Raw genomic sequence first — 26,085 nt, forward strand, 5'->3', positions numbered from 1 at the left:
TGGCAGCAATGAGCGCTGTTGTCAGATTTAAATAGACATTAATGCCAATCTTAGCTTTTATCTCATTTGCCATTTCCAAAGTGATTCCAATTTTTACTATTATTTTTGGTAGTATTTAGTAACTTCTGACAGTTTCTAAATTATTCTAAAGACTTCTGACAGTTTTAGAAAACTCTTAGAAGGTTTAAAACACTTTGTAGAGGCCTCTGGAAATTTGGCAGGTTTTCAGTAGTATTAATAAGGGTCTGGCAGTTTCAGAAAACTCTTAGAAAGTTTGAGACACTAATAGAGGCTTCTGGCTATTTTAAAAAGAAACTTCAAATACTTTAGACGCTTGTAAAGTTTTCTGGCAAATTTTGAGAGGTTTTCATAGTCTTTAGGGGCTTCTGACAGTTTTAGAAAACTTATAAAAAGTTTAAGACACTAGTGGGTGTTTCTGATAATTTTTTAGAAGTTTTCACTAGTATTTAGTAACTTCTGACAGTTTCAAAATTATTCTAAATTCTTCTGGCAGTTTTAGAAAACTCTTAAAAGGTTTAAAACACTTAGTAGAGGCCTCTGGCAAATTTTGGAAGGGTTTCAGTAGTATTTAGGAGCTTCTGGCAGTTCAAAAGGCATTCTGGAGACTTCAGGCAGTTTTGGAAAACTCTTGGAATTTAAGATACTAGTAGAACCTTCTTGCTATTTTTAAAAATCTTGAAATGTTTTAGACGTTTGTGGAGCTTTGAGAGGTTTTCAGTTGTATTTAGGGGCTTCTGGCAAATTTAGAATAATTTTAAGACATCTAACAATACTGATTTTTAGAAGCATCTGACAGTTTTAAAATACATTTAGGGACTTCTGGCAAGACAATTTTAGATCTGGCAACTGTGTGTTCTATATGAAGGCTGTAACATCAGCGAAACCATTTGATTCTTTTAGTTTTTCTTTGACACTTTGGCAACAATATATAGTAATATCAATACAATTACAAATTTACAGTGTTTTTCATTTTTCTTTCTCAATTTATCTAAATTTTGATATGTAATGTTTGAATTTAGATCAAAGTTAGATAAATGTTGCAAACAATAATTCAGTTTCTTTCACAACTTTTCTTTTCACCTTTAACCAAAATATCTGTGAATGTAAGACAAATTTATGTAAAATTAGTTAGTTAAACTAGCTTCTTACAGATCATCGTCAGTTGTAGAAACTTGATTTCCTAAGCTTAGTTCCAAGTGCATTTTCCCCACTGAAAACCAATCTTTTTCCAGGTATAGACGACCATAGACTCTGCAGACCATTCTCTCACAAACCTTCTGTTAAATTTGGTACAATCCCATGGTCGCACACTGACTCCACTATCTCCAAATACTTCAAAGAAATGCACGCCTACATGAAACAGTTCAACAAAACCACCGTGACAAAAGGCGTCGAAGCTGTCCTGTCTGGGGATATGGACGCTTTTATCTACGATGGCACTGTCCTGGATTACCTAACTTCACAGGATGAAGATTGTAGATTATTGACTGTAAATTTTGTTTATTTTGTAAAAAGTTTAGTTTGAAGATTCTGCTTGATTTAGGTGGGTTCCTGGTACGCTATGACTGGCTACGGATTGGCCTTCCCTAGGAACTCAAAGTATTTAAAAATGTTCAATCAGAGACTGTTGGATTTTAGAGAGAATGGGGATTTAGAAAGATTAAGGAGATACTGGATGACTGGGGCTTGCAGACCGGGGAAACAGGTACTCCTGTTTATCTCCAGTACTTAATTCTGACTTATCAGTACATTATTATAGGAACACAAAAGCTCGGACCCTTTAGCGTTAGAGCAGTTTCTTTCAGCTTTTCTGCTACTAATGTCCGGCATTCTCATTGCTGCTCTACTGCTCTTCCTAGAACATCTCTACTTCAAGTACATTAGGAAACACCTAGCCAAATCGGATAGAGGAGGATGTTGCGCTCTAATCAGCCTCTCCATGGGGAAAAGTTTGTCTTTCAGGGGTGAGTCACTTTAAATGTACGAGCTAACCTAAAAGTGTTTTGACGCAGGTGCAGTGTACGAAGCTCAAGATATCATAAGGAATCACAGATGTCGTGATCCAATATGCGACACACACTTGTGGAAAGTTAAAAGAGAGCTTGATGTGGCTCAGATGAGAGTTAAACAGCTGGAAAAAGAAATGGACATGCATGGAATTAAACCACCACCCTGCAAACGGTAAGTCTTTTGCTTTATGCCAAAAAAAAAACTAAAAACATGAAAAATAAGTTTTTGTACATACAAGTTTGCATGTTTGAATATTGCTTTTACTATCGCTATATTGGCTGCCCAACAATCACCAGCCTCTGCTTACCCGTCTAGTTTTCTGTGTTCAACCCACTGACCTGTTTACTTAACGTTTTTATTATGTCTTGAATGGGTAGGCGTCGTCGTAACACCAGTTGCATCAAGTCCTGTCTCAGCTCGTCCAAGTCACCTGAGTAAGTCCGAGACTTACGTGTAAATCTAGTCTGTGCATGCATTTAGTGTCCTAGCAAGAAAAGTGCTTTTGTTTAAATAGCGACCGTTGTTAATATAATGTAGTAACGCCCGAAAAATTAAATGAAAAGCATTATATTTTATTTTAAAAGATATGGTATAGGAAATACCAGGTTAAAGTTTTGAGACACTTTAAAATCGCTTATCTTTAAACGCACCTCAAATCGGTAATATTAAATTTCTTCAGATTGATTCTATTTGAGTTACCACTTCAAACAGGCAAAAGCCTCACAGCTGCGACGTTCTTTACAAACTTGGTAGAGTGTAAATAGTTTTAAAATTCTGCGCCTCAATGTAAATTATTCAAGCTTTTTGGGACATGTTTGCAAAGTGCACTATTCAAAACTTTATTGTAGACGCCTACCAGTAGATTAATAGAAAGCATGCCTGTGTATGTCAATAATCCTAGAATATTCCTTAAATTTTGTTATTCTTTACGTTTTACATTGTAATTTAGTAGTATTTAAATCTAAATACAGTTTCTCTGTTACATTTTCTTCTAAAAATGGTCAAATTTTGATTTTTGAACCGTTTTGAAACACGTGGATGGTGTTTACTAGCAAAATTATAGAATAGTAGATTCGTTACTGAAACAAATAAGAATTTACTCATTTTTGTTGACTGCTTGTAAAATTTGTATTTCTTCTTTCTTAGAATTCTCCAGAAATAAGAATATTCTTGAAATCCTTTCTGGTCTAGACTATTATCACATACAGTGTGTCTTAAATTGGTTTCTACATGTATTGGGATGTCGGTAAACGTAAAAGCTACAGAGTCGGTTAAATGGGGAAAGTTTTAGAGAATTTTATGTGAAACTTATTTCCGGTTTCCAAATTAAATTATCGAAGAGACAACCATCTTTGGCTAAGAAATTGTTTTTAAAATACAGCCTCTGACGTTTTCCCAATTTTCCTTAAAACGGAGAAATATAATTTCACTTCAAAACCGGAAATAAGTTTTACATCAAATTTTATAAAACTTTCCCTATTTACCGACCTTGTAGCTCTTACGGTTACCGAGATCCCAATACATGTAGAACCAATTTGAGACACACTGTATATAGTATTAAACAAATGCTGTCTAGTTCATAAAAATTTGGGGTTGTTTCACTTTTTACTATTATCACAAAAGGTTCACAATTTAAATCATCAAAAATTACACAAATTCACGTAAGAAAATTAGATTTCGTTTTGTCGAAGGTCTAATGCGATCCAATAACTCGACTGCGGAGATATAATAGACACAATAACTTGATTCCGACTTCATCGCGATGTTACCCGATCATCCTGCAGGATAAAAATCTAATCGGACCAAATTGGATTTCGTTTCAGGCCGGACGGTTTTGCGATCTTTAGACGGATTGAGGGTTCCGGTTTTAAATGGCTGCGAAATTGCCTTTGGCTGTACTTTACGGCCAGTTTGAGCTGGCTAAATCAGGAAATTTCAAATGTGATTTTATTTTATTATGTGCAGAATTTGTTTAACTCACAGTACAGTGGTGATTGATCAAAAAACAGCGATTGCTGCTTTGATCAATCACAAACTACGAATAATGTAGCAATATCACGCAAATGCTGTATGTACTTGAAAAAAGGAAAATTGAGGCACACATTAGCTTGTATGCAAGTTAAACAATCCAATATAACTCCTACATTGTCTTAAAAACACTTTTTTACTTTTTCATACATTTTGTAGTATTGTGGTGTCTGGAGAGCAAGCAAAAGCACGTTTGCGCAGCATAGAGCCAGTTGATATTGGTAGCAACTCAGACCTGAACGGGTAAGTATCTTACCAATCTGTTAAACAATTAATTAAGGTAAGTTTACCCAAAATCCAGACCGACCACTACAGAAATAGCAGAAATGGAAACAGTGCTGTGATGTCAAGCAGACCCAGAGGAAATGGAAGAGATCATTTACATCTTAAACACCAAAGAACAGTTTCAAAATCTCAACACCAAATATTTGACTATCTAGTTTAGTAGAGCATAAGAAGGAATAGGAAGATTAGAAAGCGTCAGGGACAATTCAAACGATTTACGTAAATCCACTCAGATTTTGAGCGTGCTCACAAGTAATCGGCTCAAACTCAAAATACAAAAAGCTCCATTTTAAAATATTATATATATTTATGAAATTTGAAACGTGTATAATTTCGACTTACATAAAAATGGACTCTTATGATCAGGTGCATTTAATAATTTTAAAAAAATAGATATATATTAACTGTGACTTCGTCGACTGTGACGCCATTATCCATGGCGTCACAGTCATGGGTTCCTCATTACTCAACGGTCGCAAAACCAAAAAAAGAATTTATCAAACATTTATAAGGTGTAGATAGATTTTAATTATTTATATGGTATTTAAATGGGTAGGAGTGGCAGCGCCGCCATTCTGTCGTACAAGCAGAATTATTGTTGGGTTGTCACGTCTACCATCAATGTAGAATATAACACACTATATGTTTGTCGAATAAGCATAATTACTAAACTTAGATAGGCGGAATAATATACTTGTTAATATAAACTATTATAAGTCGTAGGCGTTATACGGAGAAACCTTTTTATTGGCCAGGATGGACAAGTTAAAAAGTATTTGCAGTGGTATTTCATGAAAATTGTTGTCCGAAAAGTTAATAAACATTTTTGAACATACCTATGCACTTTTCAAAATTATTTGGACTTCTAACACCTATCTTAACCAAAATTATACAAATAGCAATTGTTTTAGACAGTTTTTAATATTTCTAGTCATTTTCCAACATTATATCAGCAAGTTCAATCAAGTTTGAACTAATATAAACAGCCCTAGTCGAATTTAGAATCCTAGCAAACTTGTTTAAGCACTTTAGAACATTTCTATATGTTCCCTGTATTTTTACTTTTTGTATTATTTAGTAGTGTGTATTGTTTTCAAGAAAACCACAACAACAACGCATTTTGTTCTTGAAATTTGTGACATTCCAATTTAGTTTAGTTTTAATAATTTCCTGATAATACTACTGAAAATTTAGAAAAGTATAGTAAAATGAAGGGGGGGGTAGGTATACAATCCCTACCAGGCCACTTATAGCTTTAAAAACTCACTAATTAAACTGGTCACATTTGCAAAAAAAAATCAAATGTTGCCAAGTTTACCATTTTCTCCGTACAACGCCGCGAAGCGCAAAAAAATGTTGTTGCTATATTGTTGTTGCTGTTATTACTGTTGATGTTTTATCACTTTGTGGATTTTAAGCAAAGTTCCTTTCATTTAATTAATTGTTGTTCCACACTTTGCCCCCCCAACCTCTCCACTTTTTATTATGTAAATAGACATATAAGAGGAAATTGGATATTGTTTGGCCAGACTGATTTTACGTAATATGAAATAAATATAATAATTAAAATGCTGCTCCTATACGGGGTGTGTTTCATAAACGTGCCATTGTGTGTGTTTAAGGCCTAATAAAATCAGGCGGATTGAATTTATTGCTCTTTTGATAAAGCATGGTTTTTGTACTTAATAAGAATGGTGTGAAGCAGCCTAATTGGTGTTTAATTTACTGATAATATCACCCTGTATATATACCACCATAAGAACAAAACAGTTTTGGTACCTGTATAATGTCACGTGCCATATTCGTTTTGATAATATGGAGTAAAGTTTGTTGTTACAACCGTCCACAACCCAAAGAAATTTAGACAAAAATCAAAGAAAAATAGAATATGGCACAAATTACGCACATAAACCCATCACAATTATTATTATATTTTACGATTAGTGCAAACTGGTTGAAACTACACTACACTGCGATATGGATTTGTAAATAAATGCAATAAATTATATATATTTAAAAAAACCAGTCAATAACTTTAGTGACATGGAATCAATGTTGACTATATGTAACCCATATTATATTTCATTAAAATAAATTATTGATGTAACTTCTTAATAACAATTTGTTTTATTTTATCTAGAAACAGATGCATGGAGTAATTTTTTTTTTCAAGAAAATTATGTTCCCAGTTGATTGTCAAAATGAAATGATGATGATGATGATGATGAGAATAATTTAAAATTTGATGTCTGTAACTCACTATAAATATTAGTTTATCATCTTGAGACACTTTAGCTTCTTCACCCAAAAATGTTTACTCCTTACCTTAAAAATTCGAGGGTGATCTAGAGGCTGGAAAATCTCTGAAGTAGAACTGGAAGAACTTGGTGAAGAAGCAGTACAGAGGTAGTTACTACATATCTCATAAACCAAGAAAAAGTAGTTTTGATAAGAAATTACACACATTTTCACTAAGTGTGCAACGAAAAAATCTTTGAGAACTAAAACGTGAAAACTTCTTAAAGTAAATTTGGGACCAACAGAGAAACTGACAAATCTTAAAAACTAAACATTTAACTATTTTTTCTTTATTTCTCAATCTTATGACAGAAGTAAATACATACATGTTTCAACACTTTTTTCTGAGACATCCACTTATCTTAAATGCCTACAAATCTTCTTGACGTTTGCGTGAGTGTTAAAAAGACAAAAATATCTTTAGAAAGTATTTCATGGACCAAATCATCTTCTTCAAAAGGTTTTTACAAACTTCGTTTCATCCAGGTCATAAGTCCATTTATTCATTCAGAGTCTGGACGCTTTGATATACAGGGTCAACAATACTATATTAGCATTTTGGTATCCGTAGCTCGTTGCATTTTGCAATTTAGATAATATACCATTGTAATTGAATAAATTTGTCATTTTAATGAAACTCCTCAAACAATAATAATTATATGAATAGTATTTGTTGATAGTAAAACTGAAATGTTTGCTTATTGGATTATTGGATATTTACTAACACAATTTTACAGTAATTAGCATAGAACGTTTAAAACCGTCCTAAAAATCCGAGTAAACAGGAAGTTATTTTATAAATATTTAGAGGTGTAAATTTATTGTTATCTGGTTACTACGCAAAACGAGATTACTAGTGATATCAACAATGTGTTTGAAAACTTGAACTTCAGACAGTATTATTTTCACGTAAACCAAATTAAGTAATCGATTTTGTGCGTATAAGTGATAACAGACTAGTGGATTTTTCAAATTTTTTATCTTATTACAAATACTGATCTACACCGTAATAAAGTCAGTCAACAGTGGATTCTTAGGGATTATGGGGGCTTTTACCAAGTTGTCTCTACTGGTCATAGCACCACTAGCCATTTTAGTAGCCAGTATTTACGTGAAACTAAATGCAGTACCTTCGCTACCTGTTTTGGAGGAAAAATGGTGGGGACCTGGTTTGGCCCAAAAACAAGACACCGCAGTCACCCCTTTCAAAATTGACATCTCAGATGGGGTAACTATACAACAATATTTAATTTTGCTTATAAATTCCTAATTGAAAATTAATAAAAGGTGATACAAGACTTAAAAAGACGCTTAAGGGACACGTTGCCATTCCAACCGCCTTTGGAGGGGGTGAATCAACATTACGGCACAAACACAGAATTTCTGGCTACTGTGATTGATTACTGGAAAAATCAGTACGACTGGACTGCAAGGCAACCGTTTCTGAACCAACTACCTCAGTTTACAACAAACATTCAGGTAAATTACAGTTTCTCGAAAATTATGTAAAAGTTTTTCAGTAACACCCTGCTTATGTTATTTATCTCTCAATCTAATAGAATCAGTTCAAATAGCATTTTCTAAACAATTTGGTGAAACTATACCGTTTCTATAATACTTTAATAATCGTTTCATAGGGTTTGAAGATCCACTTTATTCATGCCAAACCACAAAAAGTCCCCCAGGGGGTTGAAGTATTACCCCTAATGATGCTACATGGTTGGCCAGGATCTGTTAGGGAGTTTTACGAAATAATTCCTATTTTAACTACTCCACAAAAAGGTACGTACAATCTGCTTAAACTGTCACGCTTTGCTTACTCTAGAGAATTTAAAAATAGGTAGAGACTTTGTGTTTGAGGTGATTGCTCCTTCTTTGCCCGGATACGGATTTTCGGAAGGGGCTTCCAAGCCTGGTTTGAACACCGCTGAAATTGGTCAGATTTTTAATACCCTCATGAAAAGGTTAGGGTTTGAGAAGTATTATCTACAAGGAGGTGAGTCGCATTACTTATATAAAGTCAAAACTGTAAATTTGATTGACTAGGTGATTGGGGAGCTATTATATCACGTGACATGGCCCTATTCTATCCCAACAACGTCTTAGCTTTACACAGAAATTGGTGTTTCACTGAAAATTTGGCGCATTGGAAGACCTACGTTGGAGCACTCTTTCCTTCTTTGTTTTTCACCGAAAAAGAAACTGAGAAAATGTACCCATTGAGCAAAGCTTTCAGCCATCTAATCCTAGCGACTGGATATTTCCACATACAGGCCACTAAGCCCGACACTGTTGGTGAGTAATCTAATTACCAATAAGACTATTTTAAAATGAGAAAGGTACAGGTGTTGCCCTTAGGGATAGTCCTGCAGGTTTGGCCTCCTACATCCTGGAGAAATTTATCGGAGGAACCAATCCTGCTTACATAGACTTGCCAGATGGTAATTTGACCAGCAAGTTCAACATGGACGCTCTTTTGGATAATCTGATGATTTACTGGGTGTCCAGGTCTTTTACCACAGCGGTGCGGCTTTACGCTGAAGAGTACAGCCAACCTTACAGATCTTGGAAACTCAGCAGGTGACAAAGCAGAATTTTCAGCACCACTACACAATTAACTTAATTCTACTTGCAGCCATAAAGTTATAGTTCCTGCTGGATGTAATCGATTTGAACACGAAGTGATCTACGTTCCTGAAACTTTTCTAAGGGAATCTCACGTCAATTTGATTCATCTGACGGATTATGATGATGGGGGTCATTTTGCAGCTCTTGAACTTCCCGAGATATTGGCCAATGATATTCTGGATTTTGTGGAGAAAGTTCGCGCTTTATAGACAACAACCAAAGAACCTCTGTATATTACATTTTAATCTGTCATTATGTCTCGACGCTTATTTATAGCATCCTTACACCATGTATATAAAGAATAAAACTAAACAAACAATATGAATGGAAATAATATGGGACAACCATTCTGCTGTTTCTGTTTGAAAATAATCTTTTCAGTTATGTTATTTTGCGAAGCTTGGTCGTCTCCTCCTTAAAAATAATAACAAATACAAACATAATTTTGTACGAACCTAAAGTCGTAACCTTAACCTGTATAATAACCAGATAACCCCAGTGAGCAAAAATTTAGTTTTTTAGATAACAACTTTTGTGGAACTTTGCTTTACAGCTGAGTTTACTTAAAAAAACAGTCGATTTTCAGTGATCATGGGTGTTTTTACTAAACTGTTTGTACTGGTCATACTACCGCTGGCAATTTTAATAGCTAGTATTTACTTAAAACTGAATAAAGTAGCTCCATTACCAGTCTTGGAAGAAAAATGGTGGGGACCAGGTTTGGCCCATAAACAAGAAACAACCATCATCCCATTTAAAATTGACGTTTCAAGGGAGGTAATTACACAAATAATTCACTTTGATCCTGGAAATTCAACTAAAAATTAATGAAAGGTTATACAAGACCTAAAAAGACGACTCAAGCATACTTTGCCCTTTCAACCCCCTTTGGAAGGGGTGAATCAACACTACGGCACCAACACCAAGCTTCTGGCTACTGTGGTCGATTACTGGAAAAATCAGTACAATTGGACAGCAAGACAAGAACTTTTAAACGAGAAGCCTCACTTTACCACAAACATTCAGGTATATTTATATTCAAATTCATTAAAATACAAACCAGAAAATAGTGGAAATACAGGAGATAAAGTTAAAATTAATTTTATTAATAAAACTGCAGGGTTTGAAGATTCACTTTATACATGCCAAACCCCAAAAAGTGCCTGATGGGGTTCAAGTGTTACCCCTAATGTTACTGCATGGCTGGCCAGGGTCTGTTAGGGAGTTTTACGAAATCATACCTATTTTAACTACTCCTCAGAAAGGTGGGATATACAATAAAAAACTTCCTACTCTACATATAGATTTAAAATTGTTAGGAAGAAATATTGTATTTCAAGTGATTGCTCCTTCTTTGCCTGGATTTGGATTTTCTGAAGGAGCATCCAAGCCTGGCCTGAACTCTGCCGAAATGGGGCAAATCTTAAACACCCTAATGAAGAGGCTGGGTTTTGAGCAATATTATCTACAAGGAGGTGAGTTACACATCATCTTCGAAGAAAAGTAATTAATAGAATTTCCACGAATCAGGCGATTGGGGGTCTATTATATCACGTGATATGGCCATATTGTATCCTAGCAACGTCTTAGCCTTACACAGGAATTGGTGCTACACTGAAAATCTTCAGCATTGGAAAACCTACGTAGGCGCTCTTCTTCCTTCCTTATTCTTCACTGAGAAGGAGATAAAAAAACTTTACCCATTGGGAAAAGCAATTAGTTTTCTATTACTGGAATCTGGATATTACCACATTCAGGCAACTACACCTGACACCGTTGGTGAGTAATGTATAATTAATGCAAATACGATTTTGAAAAAGTGTTTTAAAAGGGGTGGCCCTCAGAGAAAGTCCCGCTGGTTTAGCTGCATACATCCTGGAGAAATTTGTCACCTGCACCAATCCTGCTTACAAAGATTTCCTAGACGGTAATCTGACCAAAAAGTTCAGTTTGGACTCTCTTCTGGATAATCTAATGATTTACTGGGTGTCCAGATCTATTACAACAGCAGTGCGGATCTATTCCGAACAGAACAGCGAACCTTATAGATCTTGGAAACTAAACAAGTAAAAATGAGTTTTCAATAAAGTTACTTCATTAATTTATCTTATTCGCAGTCGAAAGGTTTTGGTACCTTCAGGATGTAACCGGTTTGAAAACGAGCTGGTGTACGCTCCCGAACTTTTCCTGAGGGAAATCCATACCAACTTAATCCACTTAACCGATTATGATGATGCTGGCCATTTTGCTGCTCTTGAGGTGCCCGAGATATTGGGCAATGATATTCTGGACTTTGCAGAGAAAGTTAAAGCTTTAACTACACCAACCAATGAACTGTAACGTTTAAAATGTAATAAAAGTTGTTTACTAAACTGGTTATCTGTGGAAAAGAACTTTGAACTAGAAGAACTTTGAACTTGTCTTGTTATATAACGTTTTTTGGGCCTTTTCTGATTTATACAGGGTGGACCATAAGTAATGGGACATAGAGCTACAGCATATTCCTGACATCAAAATAATACGATTTAGCGAAATTGTTCTATACCGAAAATTAATATTAAGAAAGATACAGGGTGTGAAAGTTGAAATTTTATTTTTGTTTTTTTATCATATCTTCACGGTCGTTTGATATAAATTACTGAAAGTTGGTATAAAGGGGTTTTGGCAGGCGTTAAATACGATGCTTTCATTTGTTTTGTAGTAGCTGATAGGGGGCGCTAGCTGCAACCATATCCGTTCCTTCAAGAGACTCTAACTTTTTTTTACGGAACTGAAACGCCCATATGCTCTCAAAACATGATTCTAAGATGTTTTCTATGTAAAAAAGGTATACTTGTTGTAAGTCTTAAAAGTTGACTGTTTTCGAGTTATTTAATGTTTTATTATTGCATGCATTGTCGTATGTTAATACGATATGTGCTGTATACCCTTAAGTTACACACATAACAGTTTCTGTATGTAAATTTGACCGTTTAAAAAATGTTTGTAAACTTTAAAATAAAGCTAGTTGTTATGAACGCCCTTTTTGTTTTTGTATCAAATCCTACTTAGAATTTAAAAAAAAATTGTAATTAAAATCTGCTGTACATGTAAATGCATGCAATAATAAAAGATTAAATAACTCGAAAACGGTCGACTTTTAAGACTTACAACACGTATACCTTTTTTACGTAGAAAACATCTTAGAATCATATTTTGAAGTCATATGGCCATTTCAGTTCCGTAAAAAAAAGTTTGAGCCTCTTGAAGGGACGGAGATGGTTACCGCTAGCGCCCCCTATCAGCTACTACAAAACAAATGAAAGCATCGTATTTTACGCCTGCCAAAACCCCTTTATACCAACTTGCAGTAATTTATATCAAAAGACCGTGAAGATATGACAAAAAAGCTAAAATAAAATTTCAACTTTCACACCCTGTATCTTTCTTAATATTAACTTTCGGTATAGGACAATTCAGCTAAATCGTATTATTTTGATGTCAGAAATATGCTGTAGCTCTATGTCCCATTACTTATGGTCCACCCTGTATATGCTTTGTTTTTTCGTATTTTTTATGTTATAAAGAAATTCATGTTTGTGGTTTTTAATTTGCAATTTATCAGCACTTGGGCATTGTTACTCAATTTAATTGAGTGATTTTACAACGAAATGCTGAAGAATCGAAAATATAATAAATACAAGCGACGCGTAAACCATAGTTGCATATCCTATCTAGTCGCGTATTGCTATGTCATTATCTATAGATTGACTGTCAAAAGTCAAAATTAACAGCAAAATTGTAAACAAATACAAACATAACCTTACTATTGATCTTTACAGAGTTTTTCCTGTTTGTACAGTAGAAAAAGCAGGAAAACTGAAGAAATTTGTATTTTCCCTGTTTAAAAATCCTCCTAAGACCCGGACGAAATGCAAATATTCGTCCGTACTCAAACCTAAAATGACCAAACGCCGAAAAACGCACAACATTGACTGGCAACTTTACTGTTTGGGTGCTCTTCGAGTTTTTCTGGTGTTGTTGCCTCAAAGCGGCTACATTCACCCTGACGAGTACTTTCAGTCCGTCGAAGTCCTAGCAGGTAACCTCTTAATATATTTTAACCCTGCTGACACTGTAAAATGCTGAATTATATAGGTAGAATATTTCATGTGGAACACAGTCCTCCTTGGGAGTTTAACACCACCCTCCCTATTCGCGGAATTACCATTCCATATTTTACGACTGGATTGAGCTACGTATTGCTACGCAACATTAATCCACTTGCAATTGAATATTTATCAGTAAATGTAGTTACACCTTACTTTTTATTAGTGGTGCCTAGACTACTTGTGACAATATTCTCATTTGTTATTGATTTTTGCTTGAAGCGGATTTGCGTTAACAACAATGAAAAGTACAAGTCGAGACTGTTTGTCTTGGGTACTTCTTATGTAACCCTAACATATGGAACACGCACATTTTCTAATACAACTGAACTAATACTGTTTGCTGTAATGTTGTATTTTGTATGTGAAAGTCAGACATTTTCTAATGAGCTGGTGCGTAAACAAGAATATATTAAGTACAGGTATGATAAAAGCACTACAGTTACTGAAAAAGCTAAATTCCACAAACTGAAACTTTACCTAGTGTCTGATAATTATAGAAACTGTCTGGTTATAGCAAGTTTAACAGTGTTTGGGCTGTTTAACCGTCCAACTTTTATTGGTTACGCTATCATGCCGGTTTTTTTTCTGGATTTACAGGGGTGTGGGTGAAAAGAGAGTGTCTGTAACTCAGTTTCACACTAGGATACTGTTTTTTGCTCTATGTTGTATACCAGCAATCATTGTCAATGTTTTAGTAGACTCATTTTTCTATGGTTACTTGACTTGGGGTGAAATTGGTGTGTTGCACGTTTCCATAGACAATTTTGTGGTCACCCCTTTAAATTTTTTGAAATATAACTTGGACACTTCTAATTTACAAAAACATGGGTTGCACCCTAGGTGGCTACATTTACTGGTTAATATTCCATTACTCTTCAATGCATTGGGTTGTGTAGCTTTGTTTACTCTTGGAAAATATTTTTACTGGTAAGTTGTATTTTATTATTTTTGTTGCTTGTGCATTTTTTTCTGTAAGTGAGAGTTGGGTTAATTTTATAGTTTATATACAAATTTTGTTCAGGGTGGCTTAATAAGTTGTGCAAGTGACTTTTACTTAACTGCCTTTCTTACATGCTTTCTGATTGGTTAACCTTTGAAAGTAATATAAATTAAAAAAATTGTGCATTAAATTTTCTTAAGTATAATAATTTATTTGTTATGTGAAAATGACCACCAGTTTATTTACGTCATATATTTTAATTACTGTATTATAATTACAACGCCTATATCACTGAATTTGATACAGTCTTTCAATTTGTTTAATATGAAATCATTTAGAGATCAAAGAAATAATAATCTAGTTTTATTAAAATACTTATTGATGAATGTGTCTTGTTCTCACTTACTCCATTAGGTTACCTCCGACTCAGTACAAAACATTTCTATCTTGCAATATTGTTGTGTTTTTTGTCAAACATGGAGTTAGTTTTAGTCTAACATTTTCTAATTAACAAAACCTAATCTGTCATAACTATTTCAGGTGCTTCAGAAGAAAACTTCAACTCCTCCCTTCCATTAAAAGCATAAAAATGCTCATGACCATGTCTTTCATAAGTCCCGTGCTAATTCTTTCCATTTTCCCTCATCAAGAACCCCGATTTCTCATTCCCATTCTAGTTCCTCTTGTTTACCTACACAGCGAACAAATCCTTCCCCAATCGAACTCGACTGTAGTCAAAACGGCCGAGGCTACATCCATACAGGACCACAAAAAGAAAACCAACGATCTACTGAAAGTCTGGCTTGCGGCCAATGTAATCATGCAAGGTTTCTATGGGTTTGTACACCAAGGAGGTGTTTTCAACGCTGTAAATTTCCTGCAAAAAGACCTCAAGTACACTCCGACCAATACGGAAATTCATATAGTTACGAGTCACATGTACTCGATGCCTCAGTCGTTTTTCTTGCAAAAAGCCCCGGGAGAATTGTACTCGAATCGCCAGCAGAAGTACTCGGTCAAACAACGAGTGTTTCTGTACGAGGAAGGGTCCAAAGATTTGATTGGAGTTATTAATAGATTGAAAAGTGTGTTTGAGGCTAAAAGGTTGCTGGTTCAAAGTGGTTTGAAACCGTCATATAGTCGAGAAAAAAGTTACTTGTTGGTCACGAGTAGCCGTTTAGAACAGGCCGAGCTGGTTTTACAGGAAGTCGGTGTTGGAATGTCTAAATTGGACAGTTTTTGGCCGCATGTGAGCACTGAAGCCTTACCAGATTTTACCCGCTACTGCTTCAATCCAACGTTTATTTTCTATAAAAACTGTAATGTATTGCCGCTTTGGGATTATGTTAAGAAAATTAGTGAACTATGCGAGCTTAGGTTATACGAGCTTGACTTTGGTATGGGTGGTAATTAAGATCGTTTTCAGTATTAGTGTTGCATTGTTGACATTCCGTTTAAAATGGTCTGTAACGCGACCAGATGGATAATTTTAATTTAATAAATTTGTGTGATATTTTTTTTTATCTCAATTTTATTGCTAATTCACAAAGAAATATTTTAAGGCTTAAGAGTCTTAAAAGTGATCACATCACTTTGCCGCACTACAAGGAAAACGAAAAGAATTCGGTTTTTTAAATAACAGTTTATTTACTACATCTTACTTAAAAAAGGATTGTACCTCATATATCAGTAAACGTTTCACACACATAAAAAATTACGCAGCTCGTTGAATAATTTGGCAATTATAACATTTTTAATACTCTCTTCCACCAAAAAGATGACAAAGGGACCACCCTTGAAACAACATAATACGACGCTATACAGTGTTCTTAAAGTCAAAATAAATAGAAATGCGGAACAAGTGATAGGTTAAAACTCTTAATCCTCAATCAATACTAAAAACTCCTTATCGACAGTCAGTGATGGACTATCAGGATCAGGATTCATAGAACTCCCAGGATCCACATGTTTGGACAGCGATTCTCGTGAGCGGTTGAGGGATTTACTGAGATTTTGGTAAGATTCGAAGCTGGATTGAAATTCGGCCAATGCAGCAGGATCTTTGAGTTTGGCCACAGCTTGCTTTTGTACTTTTTCGACCGCATTACGGTCGCAACATCCGCTGTGCAAAAAAAGGTTGGTCAATCAATCAGATAGTAGTATATCGTCCGAATGAAAGTTCAGCAATAAAATCTAATTTATTATGATGAAAGTGTAGCCGGTAAGAGACAAAGAAAACGTCTTTAAATTTTATTTACAGTTTTTGCTTAGGAGCATAGAGAACAACTTAAAAATTAGTAGGTAAATCAGACTCAGTCTCTGAAAAATGCCAAAACATATCAACTGTTAGGAAACTTGCATTCACGGTGATGGTATATTAGAAGTATCTAGAGAACAACTCAATATTTTTCACTGCAATCTGGAGGGTAGCCTAGGTTGGGTCCAAACTCTCTTTCCAAAATATTGCCTGTTGCCAGGTCAGTCGGAAAGAATACCAACTTTTGATTTTCTAATGGAACACCCTGTTTCTAATCTCATTTTTGAATTCCTCGCAAGAAGGCTAGTAATTTATATTAATACTTCCCTTTACCTATCTTGCACCGTTTTGCTGACAAATTTACCATTTTTATGAAATATCTAAGAAACGGTGCAAGAAACGGTGTAACTATGTTATTACACCGAATCTGATAACGCTAAGAATCACAACAATTTCGGCATTATTATTAAGGTAATTTTTACAGAAGCCCCTTTTTTATATAGTTTATTATTCATTTGCCGTATTTGAGTCAGGTCGATTTCTAAATTTAACATGGTTAGTTATACTATTGATTAGATTAGCTGTCAAATCATTCTGATCATCTTCAGTGCTTGAAGTTTGAATGACATCTTGACTCTATTCTTAATATTATTCAAGTGAAACTGAAAATTTAGATCCTGCAGACAGGATTCCTTCTGCTTCTAAAGATAACTTTTTATTTGTAAAATTATTTATTTTTAATTTTTATTGATAAGAGTATTTTTGACCAATTAATAAATCTACCAAAATCATGAACTATTTGTGGAGATATTATAGTTTGGACTTTGGAACTCTGAAAATTTGAAAATAAGGTTTTTTTTATATCATTATTATAATATGGTTAGGTACTACCTACTCCATGCCTTATTAGTGGTTTTTATTTTTATTTAAACATTTAATCTTCATTGAAGAAGTTTTCTTTGCCCCTCAAATTTAATGTTAAAAAAATACAGCCTAGTAACACAGAGATAAACAACAGCCTTGTTAATTTAAATGTGTCACTTTGTAAAAAGTTGTATGTTTATAAAAACATTACTTACAGCTCCCGAAGTATTTCCAACCGATGTAGGTAGACGTCCTTTTCAACGTTGCCAAATTGTAGCTGCCACAAGGATAAAATGCGGTTCATTATCTCCATATCTTCCGGTGTTGGTGGTGCGCACTTAACTCGCTCCATCTGCACCATTTCCCGATGCAACTCGTTGCTATACGGTTGGGTAGTCGCCAGTTTGAAGTATAACTCGCGCGCTTTTTCCAAACCTGTAGTTACGCCAGTCCATACGCAATATTTCGCCTTCATTGCCCTAGATCACAGGCACACATTTAGTACAAATATCTACCTCAAGTAAAATACGAGATTTGTTTTCCTTTAGTTACTTACGCTGAAACATTAGGATTACGATCTTTAATGCCTCTCTCAAACAAAGCCAACACCTCGTCCGGTTTGGCTTGGACGGTAATTGCTGCTAAATAAACCTCCCAAACTCGCAGCGTATTGCTGCCTAGTGCCTCCAAAGCTTTGTTGAATTCAACGGCTGCTCTTGCCCGATGCCCGGCCATCAACAGGTATTTTAAGTACATTATTCTCACCAAATCGGAATCCGGATATACATGAATAGCTTTTTCCAGTTTCGCCAACACAATACCCCGGTTACTTTTGTGGCAGGCAAGACAATCGAAAAAATGTTCTTCCGACAGTTTTATTCTAGAATTTTCCGCTTCTTGTAGTGTTCTGGCCAGGAAACTTTTCTGTAAAAATTTCGTTTGAAAATCAATGGAGAGTCTCAAATCATACAAGCAGCTTTCAAGTTTTTAATATGAATAACGCAATTTTTTAAAATCACTATTATGCCACAGCCACATTTAAAGAAAGCAAATGTTCCTATGATTAGAAATGAAAGATTAAATAAGAAGGATTTAGTTTGAAACCACAAAACAGACTGGCAATTTAAAATATATCCGGTTTCAACTCATAAAATACTAATTTTAACAACTCTTAGATCAACAGGTCCTGCAATATCCACGCACTTACCAGTTTAGGGTCGGTTTCCGAAATTTTCTTCATAAAATTAATGTAGCTTTTCCACATTTCGGGTTTTTTGTCTGTGGGTAATGCAAAAATTCCTTGCTTCACCCGTTTAACAGCTTTATCCACTGCTTCCACACTGTATTTTTGGCCCTCTGTTTTTGACTGCGATTGATCTGCTGTAAATTTGTAGAAAAGGTTGTTTGTTTACCATGTCATGTCATCACTTCTGCCTACAAGTCTACATGTGCAATAGGTTACTATGATTTACCCAAATATTTAATCAGATTAACCATTACCCTTGCCTCTGGCGTTTACTTAGAACCTTTACAATAAATGACTGTGATATTTGGCTATCAATTAATTTAATTTACATAACACAATTTAGGGTGTTTTGAAAGTTTGAAATAACTAACACTTAGCTATTTCACTTTACCTTTCAGTTCCCAATTAGCAGCAAACATATAACTGTCCACTTCTTCATAAGTTGAAAGTAACTTATCAAGACCATATTCGGCTATATTTCTCAAGTTTAACTGAGTGGTGATCATTAGAATCGTCTCTTCCATAAATCTGCGACCTATTTTATTCTCCCCTATGAAATCAATGAATCGCTTCAGTCGTTCGCTCAAGCCAGTTTTATTTGTGCATCGAAGTTCTAATTCTAGCAAATCCAGATAAATATCCACCTCTTTCGGATATTTACTCTGGCCAGAAAGTAGAATTTTTCGAGCCTCCTCGTGCTTGTTGCAGTAGAAATAATAAGAAGCTACTTTTCGAAACACCTCAGGCTTTGTGCCACCAAAAGCCTAGAATTACCCCAATCTAATTAAAGATTGAATGACACAAAAAACATACTACACTTACAGCTAACAAATCCTTGATCAACCAGTCGGTAACATTTTCATGATTGGGAAATAGTTTGATAAAATTAAAGAATTGCAAATGAAAGTCAAAATTATCAGGAAAATACTTTAACCCTTTCTGATAATGACCTATGACTTTCTGTATGAAGTAGCACTCGCCGGTCAAAGCGCCAGACACATCCTTTTCTCGTTTGCGACGCTTGATTTCTTTGATCAGGCCTATTTCTAGTTCAATAGTTTGCTGGTAGTTTTCCATCAATTGAGTACCACCGGCCACCAGTTCCAGTTGCCTTTCACACTGATTTATTCTTTCTGTTAATCGACTGAAAAATGAAAATTTGATTAATATGATGTAAGCATACAGTTTTTCGGGAGCCAGTTTACCCGTGCGTCATCAATGATCTATCCTTAACTTTTAGAAAGTGTAAGTACAATTAATTTGATTTGTTTACTATCGGTTTTTTAAGTTTCTGTTAATACTCACTTATAGAGCCAATAAGTAAGTACTTTGATATTTAGTATTACTATTATTATTGTTTATCCCATATTATACGCATTTATTTTCTAACTTGTTTGAAAAAGTAGAAGAGGGTACTATTTCGGCTTTGTTTACCCATTTTTTGTTTTCAACAGATTTATTGTAATTCCTTAAATTCTTTTAATAGAAATTGCTTCATCATGGCCCTTTAATTATTGATACTAAGTACTATGTAGACTCTGCAGGTAGTTACAAAAATAGTACACTTCTACAGTAATACAAAAATTAGTGCACTTCTGCAACAAAAAAAACTAAAGCCACAGTATAGAGAGTTTAATACTCTTCTTTGATGTGGCTGACTTTTTGGGAGTGGTCCTAAAATCAGCTTTTTAGGAGGGTATCCCTGGACCACAAATAATTACAACCTTTTCATTAAGTGTTATAGGAACAGCATTCAATTAGCCCCTCCCAAAGTTGTTTAAGGAGCTAGAGGATAGGCACCCTCAAGAGACATACAATTTTAGGATTTGGAGTTACCCTAATTATTTATATTAAATCAATTGGATCTAGACTATCTGTGTCCCTAATTATTTATAATAAATATAGATAAAGGGCTCTGAAATGAAATCACATAGGGAATATGACAAAAAAACTATATTACCTATATTATTGTAAAATAAATGAGACAGCATTCTAATGTGTTACAAATTAAAATTTAAATTCTTTATGTTTTTGTTGGAGACTCTGGGGAAAGGCTGAAGACATTTTTAAATTACTGAAGTCAAGCTTACCTAAGCTCTCCTTAATTAAAGGTACAATTTAGGCATGGCAGTGAGGATTTTTGGACTACAACTTTTTTATGAAATAACTTTACCATTCTGGAGCAGTTTGTGTAATTCAAAGAACAGAAAATAGCCATTAAAATAAAATAGGATAATACCAACAACTTAAACAATCACCTATGCAAACTGGTTCACTTACTTGCTCTCAGCACTGCTAAATATGCCCAGTTCTTGCAGCAAATTCATATATTTGGTCAGATCTTCCAAGTTTTTCTCTTGGTTTTTCTCCACATTTTCTGCCATGTCTTCCAGGTTGAATTAATTTAGAAAAATGGTTCACAATGCACAAAACAGCCAATTTTCAGCCTTAAAAGAGGATATATAGGTGGCGTCTTTGAATCCACACTTGCAACTCAACTTTTTGCCTGCAAATGTGTTCTGTGAATGAAAAAAAACTAAACATAAAAAGCAATAACACAAATCTAACCTTCATTATCCTACTACCCTAACCCAATTTATTGTTTTCGAATTCTTCTTTTGACAATCTAATATTTATCACGTGATAATGATAAGCGCACTCTTAGGTTGCGTCACGTGACCAGCTACGGCAACAGAATTATCCTATAATTACTAGATGCCTAGCATAAGCGCATAAGGCAAAAATTATTTTCAAAAATTTAATTTGGCAACCTAAACTGTTATCCCTAAATATCCTGCTTCTTAAAAATATTCTAATATTTTTCGTGATATTCCTTTATTTTTTAATAACAAACAATTATACTTACTTTACACTTTACAAAGGTTCATCATACCTATCTGAATAACTTTTACATTCTAGTAAATTCACCATTACAACTAAAACAGCATAACTAATTTTTACAAAATAAATTTTAAAAAGCTCACATATCATAAAATCAGTCTTCTTAAAATCAAGGTAGATAAGGTGGAAATTATTGTACAAATAATAGCTTAAAGCTTAGGAATCATCAGGCATTGGTGGCTTCCAGAACTTGTCATAAATTGATTCGAAACTGGTCTTGAATGCGGCCACTGCTTCGGGATCTTCAAGTTTGGTCACAGCTTGTCGATATACTTCCGAGACTTTAGTATTGCAATCAGGAGCCCTACGAAAAACGTTTATTATGTCTTTGTAAGGAGTTTTTATTAAAGAATGTAGGACATGACAATGTAGGAAGTTTTTTTCAAACACGACTTACCCTTGCTCGCGAAGTACTTCTACTTGATGTAGGTAGACGTCGTTGTCAACAGTGCCAAACTGCTCCTGCCACAAGTACAATACTCTGCTCATCGAATCTTTACTGTCTACTTCCACGTTGCTATTTCGTTCTATCCGATACATTTCCTGATGCAATTCGTTGCTAAACGGTGGGGTAGTTGCCAGTTTGAAGTACAAATCGCGAGCTTGTTTTAGATCAAAATTTACGAACGTCCATACACAGTATTTCGCCTTCATTACCCTAAACCAAATGCTAAGTTTGATCACTTACTCAATTGCAGCATAAGTAAAACAATAAGTATTCAAATACGCATACTTGGTAAATCTTTGACTGTATAACCTGTACTGACAAAAAGGAAGTTACTTACTCTGCAACATTAGGATCCTTAATGCTCCTCTCAAACAAAGCTTTTACCTCCTCCATGCGGTTTTTCACGGTAAGTTCAGCCAAATAAACATCCCAAACTCGCAGTGTATTGCTGCCTAATGCGTCCAATGCTTTGTTAAACTCGTCGGATGCTTTTGCCCAATTTTCGGTCAGGATCAGGTATTTTAAATACATGACCCTCACCAAATCGGAGGTAGGATACACGTGCACAGCTTCTTCCAGTTTGGCTAACACAATTTCTGAGTTGGTTTTGTGACAGCCCAACCATTCAATGAAATGTTCTTCAGATAGTTGAACTTTCGCTTGTTGCGCTTCTTCTAGAGCTTTGAATAAAAATCCTTTCTGCAAAAACATAAGTTTGAGTTTAACCATATTTTATCTGACATCTTCAGGACAATTAACTAAACATACAAATAAATAAGTTCAACTTTTATTAACAGTTCTTCTGAACCCAATAAATAATTTACTAACACACTTACCAGTTTAGGGTTGGTTTTAGAACCTTCTGCGGCTTTCTTAGTGAAATCAATGTAACATTTTAATATCTCCGGTTTTTTATGAGCGGGTAATGCCAATATTCCTTGCTTCAATCGTTTGATTCCCCTAGTGATTGCCTTTACAGTATATTGTTGCTCCTCGGTTTGTATCTCCGATTGTTCAGCTGTAAAGTCATAAAAATGTACCTAACACCATTTACTATTTGACAACTGTTTTACCTTCCCAATTGGCAGCAAACACATAACTCTCGACGTCGTCCTTATAAATTGAAAGTAACTTATCAAGAGCATATTCGGCTACCGATCTTAACTCGGGTTTTACGTTTAACTGGTAGTTGATCACTAGAATCGTCTCTTCTATGAACTTGCGGGGTAGTTTGTTTTCCGCAACAAAATCGATATATTTTTTTAGTCTTTCGCCTACGTCAGCTTTAGTTTTGCTCCTAAATTCTAGTTCAATCAGGTCCAGATAAATATCAATGTCCTCAGGAAATTTGCTCTGACCAGTGAGTAGAACTTTTCGCGCTTCCGCTTGCATGTCCGTGTTGAAATAAAAGGAGGCTGCTTTTCGATACACCTCGGGTTTTTTGCCACCAAAAGTCTAGAACCACCGCAATTACCACATTAGTATACAATGAGAACAAAAACGACATAATAAAAGCGGCACTTACGGCTAACAAATCCTTAACCAACAACCTAGCAACATTCTGATGTTCTGGAAACAGCTTGATGAAATTAAAGTATTGCAAAATGAACTCGTAGTTGTCAGGAAAATACTTTAGTCCTTTCTGGTAATGAGCCATCACTTTGTTTACGAAGTAGTACTCGCCGGTAAGAGCAGTAGACACTTTCTTTTCTCGTTTTCGACGCTTGATTTCTTTAACCAAGCCAATTTCCAGTTCAATAACTTTCCGGTAGTTTTCCAGCAATTGGGTACCACCAACCAATTGACTTTCGTAGAGCCGTATTTTTTTCATTAGTCGGCTGAAACCGGATTTACGAAAATGAAAAAACTACAAATATATTTGGCACATTATTATCCTTCTACAATGATAGATTATGAAAGCAGATGATACCTATATGGTCAAGTGGGGTATATGAAAACGATATTGGCCTACTTGTTTATTTTAAGGGGTATACTTTTTCTTATATTTCAAGCAAAAAATGCAGTTACTCTGCATAGTACCGTAATTTATTGCATTTTTAGTATGTCATTAGATAGTTAGGTAAACTCAAATATCACAATTTTTGTTTTTTTCTTAAGTTTTTTAATGCGTTGGCACCACAGATTGACACTGTTTACAATTTCCCATGAAATGCGTCTTTAAACCAACTGTAAATGTTTGTAAAGTTTTAACTAATACGTATTCGTTTATACACTGCATGGAGCGAGTAGGGCAAATGCTATGTCTCATTGAAATTTGAGATTTGGTAAACATATGGTTATTTGCCAAATTAGGTCACATTTGCTTTGCTGGCTCCATAGAGAATGAAAACACCGACTTACTATTTACTGAGGACCTTACTGACTGCAGTATTGGATCAATAAGGTTAAGTCAAAACAAAAATCCCAGCGTTTTCTTTAATGATCATTTTCAACAGGAATATAACAGCATTTACAATTACCCTTATTTACATTTACTTTACTTGACTTTAAGTACATAAAAAAATCAGTTTACAGTTGTTTTTGGGGTTATTCTTATGTCCTGATTGAAGAAAATTTTATTTTTATGAGAACAAGTGAACTATACACTTGGAAAATATTACTATCAAAAATAGTTCTAATTAGAATGTGTTGTTTTAGATTAATAGAAGCTTTGGACTGATTGCACTAACATTTTTTAAGCTATGTTGTGATTGGGGAATGTGTCAGGTCAGGGGCAAAATGTCACAGTCCAAACAAAGCTTAGCTTCATCATGTTCATGGTCCAACTGATCATCAGTTGTTCATATATGAATATTTTTGTTATGATTTTTAACTGTTAGTAGGTCAGTTAATAATAAAAAAATTACAGATTGAGATATTATAGGTACATAAGCTTTTTATAACTGTTAAGTGTTAGACTTAAAAGTTTTGATAGAGTTTCCACATTCTGGCCCACCAAGAAGCATAAATGATAGGAATCATGCATTTTTATGTGTGTGTGTATCTGTAGGTCTGTTGTGCCTTCAGTACTTTTCAGATCAGATTAATTCAATCAACAAGAATCAAGGTGGGTTTATATTCCTGTAAGATTTGTCATTTATGATTTTTAAGTGCTTTTATACTCATTTAAGAAGTAAAGAAACACATGTGACCAATTAGAAAACCTTTCAAACACAGGTGATTACCATAGTTGACATTTGATAGCTTTGAACACATGTGTAATACGATTTTCATGTAAGAATCCTTACTTCTTACATCTTAATTAAAATATAACCTTTTTAAGGTCACTTCTTACATGATACTTAAATAAACAGGAGCCCCATATCTTATAGGTTAACCTCACTTTTAATTTCTAACTTCTTAGATGATAGGTCTTAAATGTTAAATCTTAAATGAATATAAACCCAACCATCACCTTTAAGAAGGTGAACCATGTTTTGTGGGTGAACCTCACAATTCTAAAGCAGTAGGTCATTAAAAAAAACAATAACAAATAACCTTAAAAAAATACCCACAACTTATATGCCGGGTTTATATTCATTTAAATGATCCGATGTTCAAACTGGATAACCTACCTGATCTCAGAACTGGTAAATAGGTCCACTTCTTTCAGCAAAACCATATACTTGCCCAATTCTTCCAAGCTTTTTTCCACGTTTTCTGCCATGTTTTCGAGAACAGAACCTTCACTTTATTCCGTAATTTTTATTACTAGAGTTTGTGTGGTGAAATTATTTAGAAAAATACTCCACAATGTACAAGAAAAACAATTTTTATCCTTAAAATGTTAAGTTCGAAATTCAAAATTCAATCTACAGGTACAAGTCTTCAAACTTAACCTATTTGTAACACCTAACCCTACTTATTATTACGAACATCCCACAAACTCTATTTTGACAAAGGACAATATTGTCCACCACGTGATAACAGTATTCGCAACCTGTGGTTGTGTCACATGACCAGCATCTCCACTCTTAAACGATTTCATAAACGAAACAACTAAAAATA

At 34.6% G+C, this 26,085-nt stretch overlaps 5 protein-coding genes across 8 annotated transcripts in view; 4 read left to right on the forward strand and 1 right to left on the reverse strand.

Annotated features, from left to right (window-relative positions):
• Nmdar2 (glutamate ionotropic receptor NMDA type subunit 2) overlaps positions 1-6,465 on the forward strand; it is a 70,326-nt gene extending 63,861 nt beyond the window's left edge. For 2 of the 3 annotated variants that reach the window (XM_081983381.1, XM_081983383.1), the window contains 7 exons: positions 1,254-1,510; positions 1,565-1,726; positions 1,781-1,985; positions 2,034-2,202; positions 2,409-2,465; positions 4,219-4,302; positions 4,361-6,465. In XM_081983381.1, the coding sequence (XP_081839507.1) occupies positions 1,254-1,510; positions 1,565-1,726; positions 1,781-1,985; positions 2,034-2,202; positions 2,409-2,465; positions 4,219-4,302; positions 4,361-4,403 (977 nt within the window). In that variant the 3' untranslated portion in view covers positions 4,404-6,465. The remainder of the gene's footprint in view (positions 1-1,253; positions 1,511-1,564; positions 1,727-1,780; positions 1,986-2,033; positions 2,203-2,408; positions 2,466-4,218; positions 4,303-4,360) is intronic. The other variant, XM_081983382.1, reaches the window with a different exon arrangement.
• Positions 6,466-7,512: 1,047 nt separating this feature from the next.
• Positions 7,513-9,591, forward strand: LOC145731611 (juvenile hormone epoxide hydrolase 2-like). Its single transcript, XM_081983468.1, has 7 exons — positions 7,513-7,870; positions 7,930-8,121; positions 8,280-8,424; positions 8,483-8,638; positions 8,689-8,937; positions 8,988-9,222; positions 9,278-9,591. Exons 1-7 carry the CDS (start codon positions 7,685-7,687, stop codon positions 9,477-9,479), a joined length of 1,365 nt encoding a protein of 454 aa, XP_081839594.1. The 5' UTR covers positions 7,513-7,684; the 3' UTR covers positions 9,480-9,591.
• A 131-nt stretch (positions 9,592-9,722) lies between these two features.
• LOC145731610 (juvenile hormone epoxide hydrolase 2-like) lies at positions 9,723-11,642 on the forward strand. 2 transcript variants are annotated; one of them, XM_081983467.1, is made up of 7 exons: positions 9,723-10,047; positions 10,105-10,296; positions 10,391-10,535; positions 10,590-10,745; positions 10,801-11,049; positions 11,102-11,336; positions 11,388-11,642. In XM_081983467.1, the coding sequence occupies exons 1-7, from the start codon at positions 9,862-9,864 to the stop codon at positions 11,608-11,610; spliced, it is 1,386 nt and encodes a 461-aa protein (XP_081839593.1). In that variant the 5' UTR covers positions 9,723-9,861; the 3' UTR covers positions 11,611-11,642. The 2 variants fall into 2 exon arrangements, with proteins under 2 accessions (XP_081839593.1, XP_081839592.1); XM_081983466.1 differs by having other exon boundaries at positions 10,391-10,745.
• Positions 11,643-13,049: 1,407 nt separating this feature from the next.
• On the forward strand, positions 13,050-15,879 carry PIG-Z (phosphatidylinositol glycan anchor biosynthesis class Z). Its single transcript, XM_081984165.1, is given in 4 exon segments — positions 13,050-13,351; positions 13,408-14,000; positions 14,002-14,348; positions 14,902-15,879. Coding segments are annotated over 4 exon segments (1,953 nt in total). The 5' UTR covers positions 13,050-13,212; the 3' UTR covers positions 15,776-15,879.
• Positions 15,880-15,983: 104 nt separating this feature from the next.
• LOC145731939 (uncharacterized) lies at positions 15,984-25,942 on the reverse strand. The gene is made up of 14 exons (XM_081983932.1): positions 25,653-25,942; positions 23,603-23,915; positions 23,151-23,532; positions 22,914-23,095; positions 22,415-22,776; positions 22,027-22,287; positions 21,791-21,933; positions 21,009-21,114; positions 19,551-19,872; positions 19,120-19,492; positions 18,690-18,862; positions 18,039-18,406; positions 17,698-17,961; positions 15,984-16,483 (listed from the first exon to the last, which is right to left on the reverse strand). Exons 1-14 carry the CDS (start codon positions 25,742-25,744, stop codon positions 16,240-16,242), a joined length of 3,585 nt encoding a protein of 1,194 aa, XP_081840058.1. The 5' UTR covers positions 25,745-25,942; the 3' UTR covers positions 15,984-16,239.
• Between the last annotated feature and the right edge of the window lie 143 nt (positions 25,943-26,085).

This window comes from Ips typographus, linkage group LG7, assembly GCF_016097725.1.
Source record: "Ips typographus isolate SLU linkage group LG7, UJ_Ityp_2.0, whole genome shotgun sequence".
NCBI classification, from domain to species: Eukaryota; Metazoa; Arthropoda; class Insecta; order Coleoptera; family Curculionidae; genus Ips; species Ips typographus.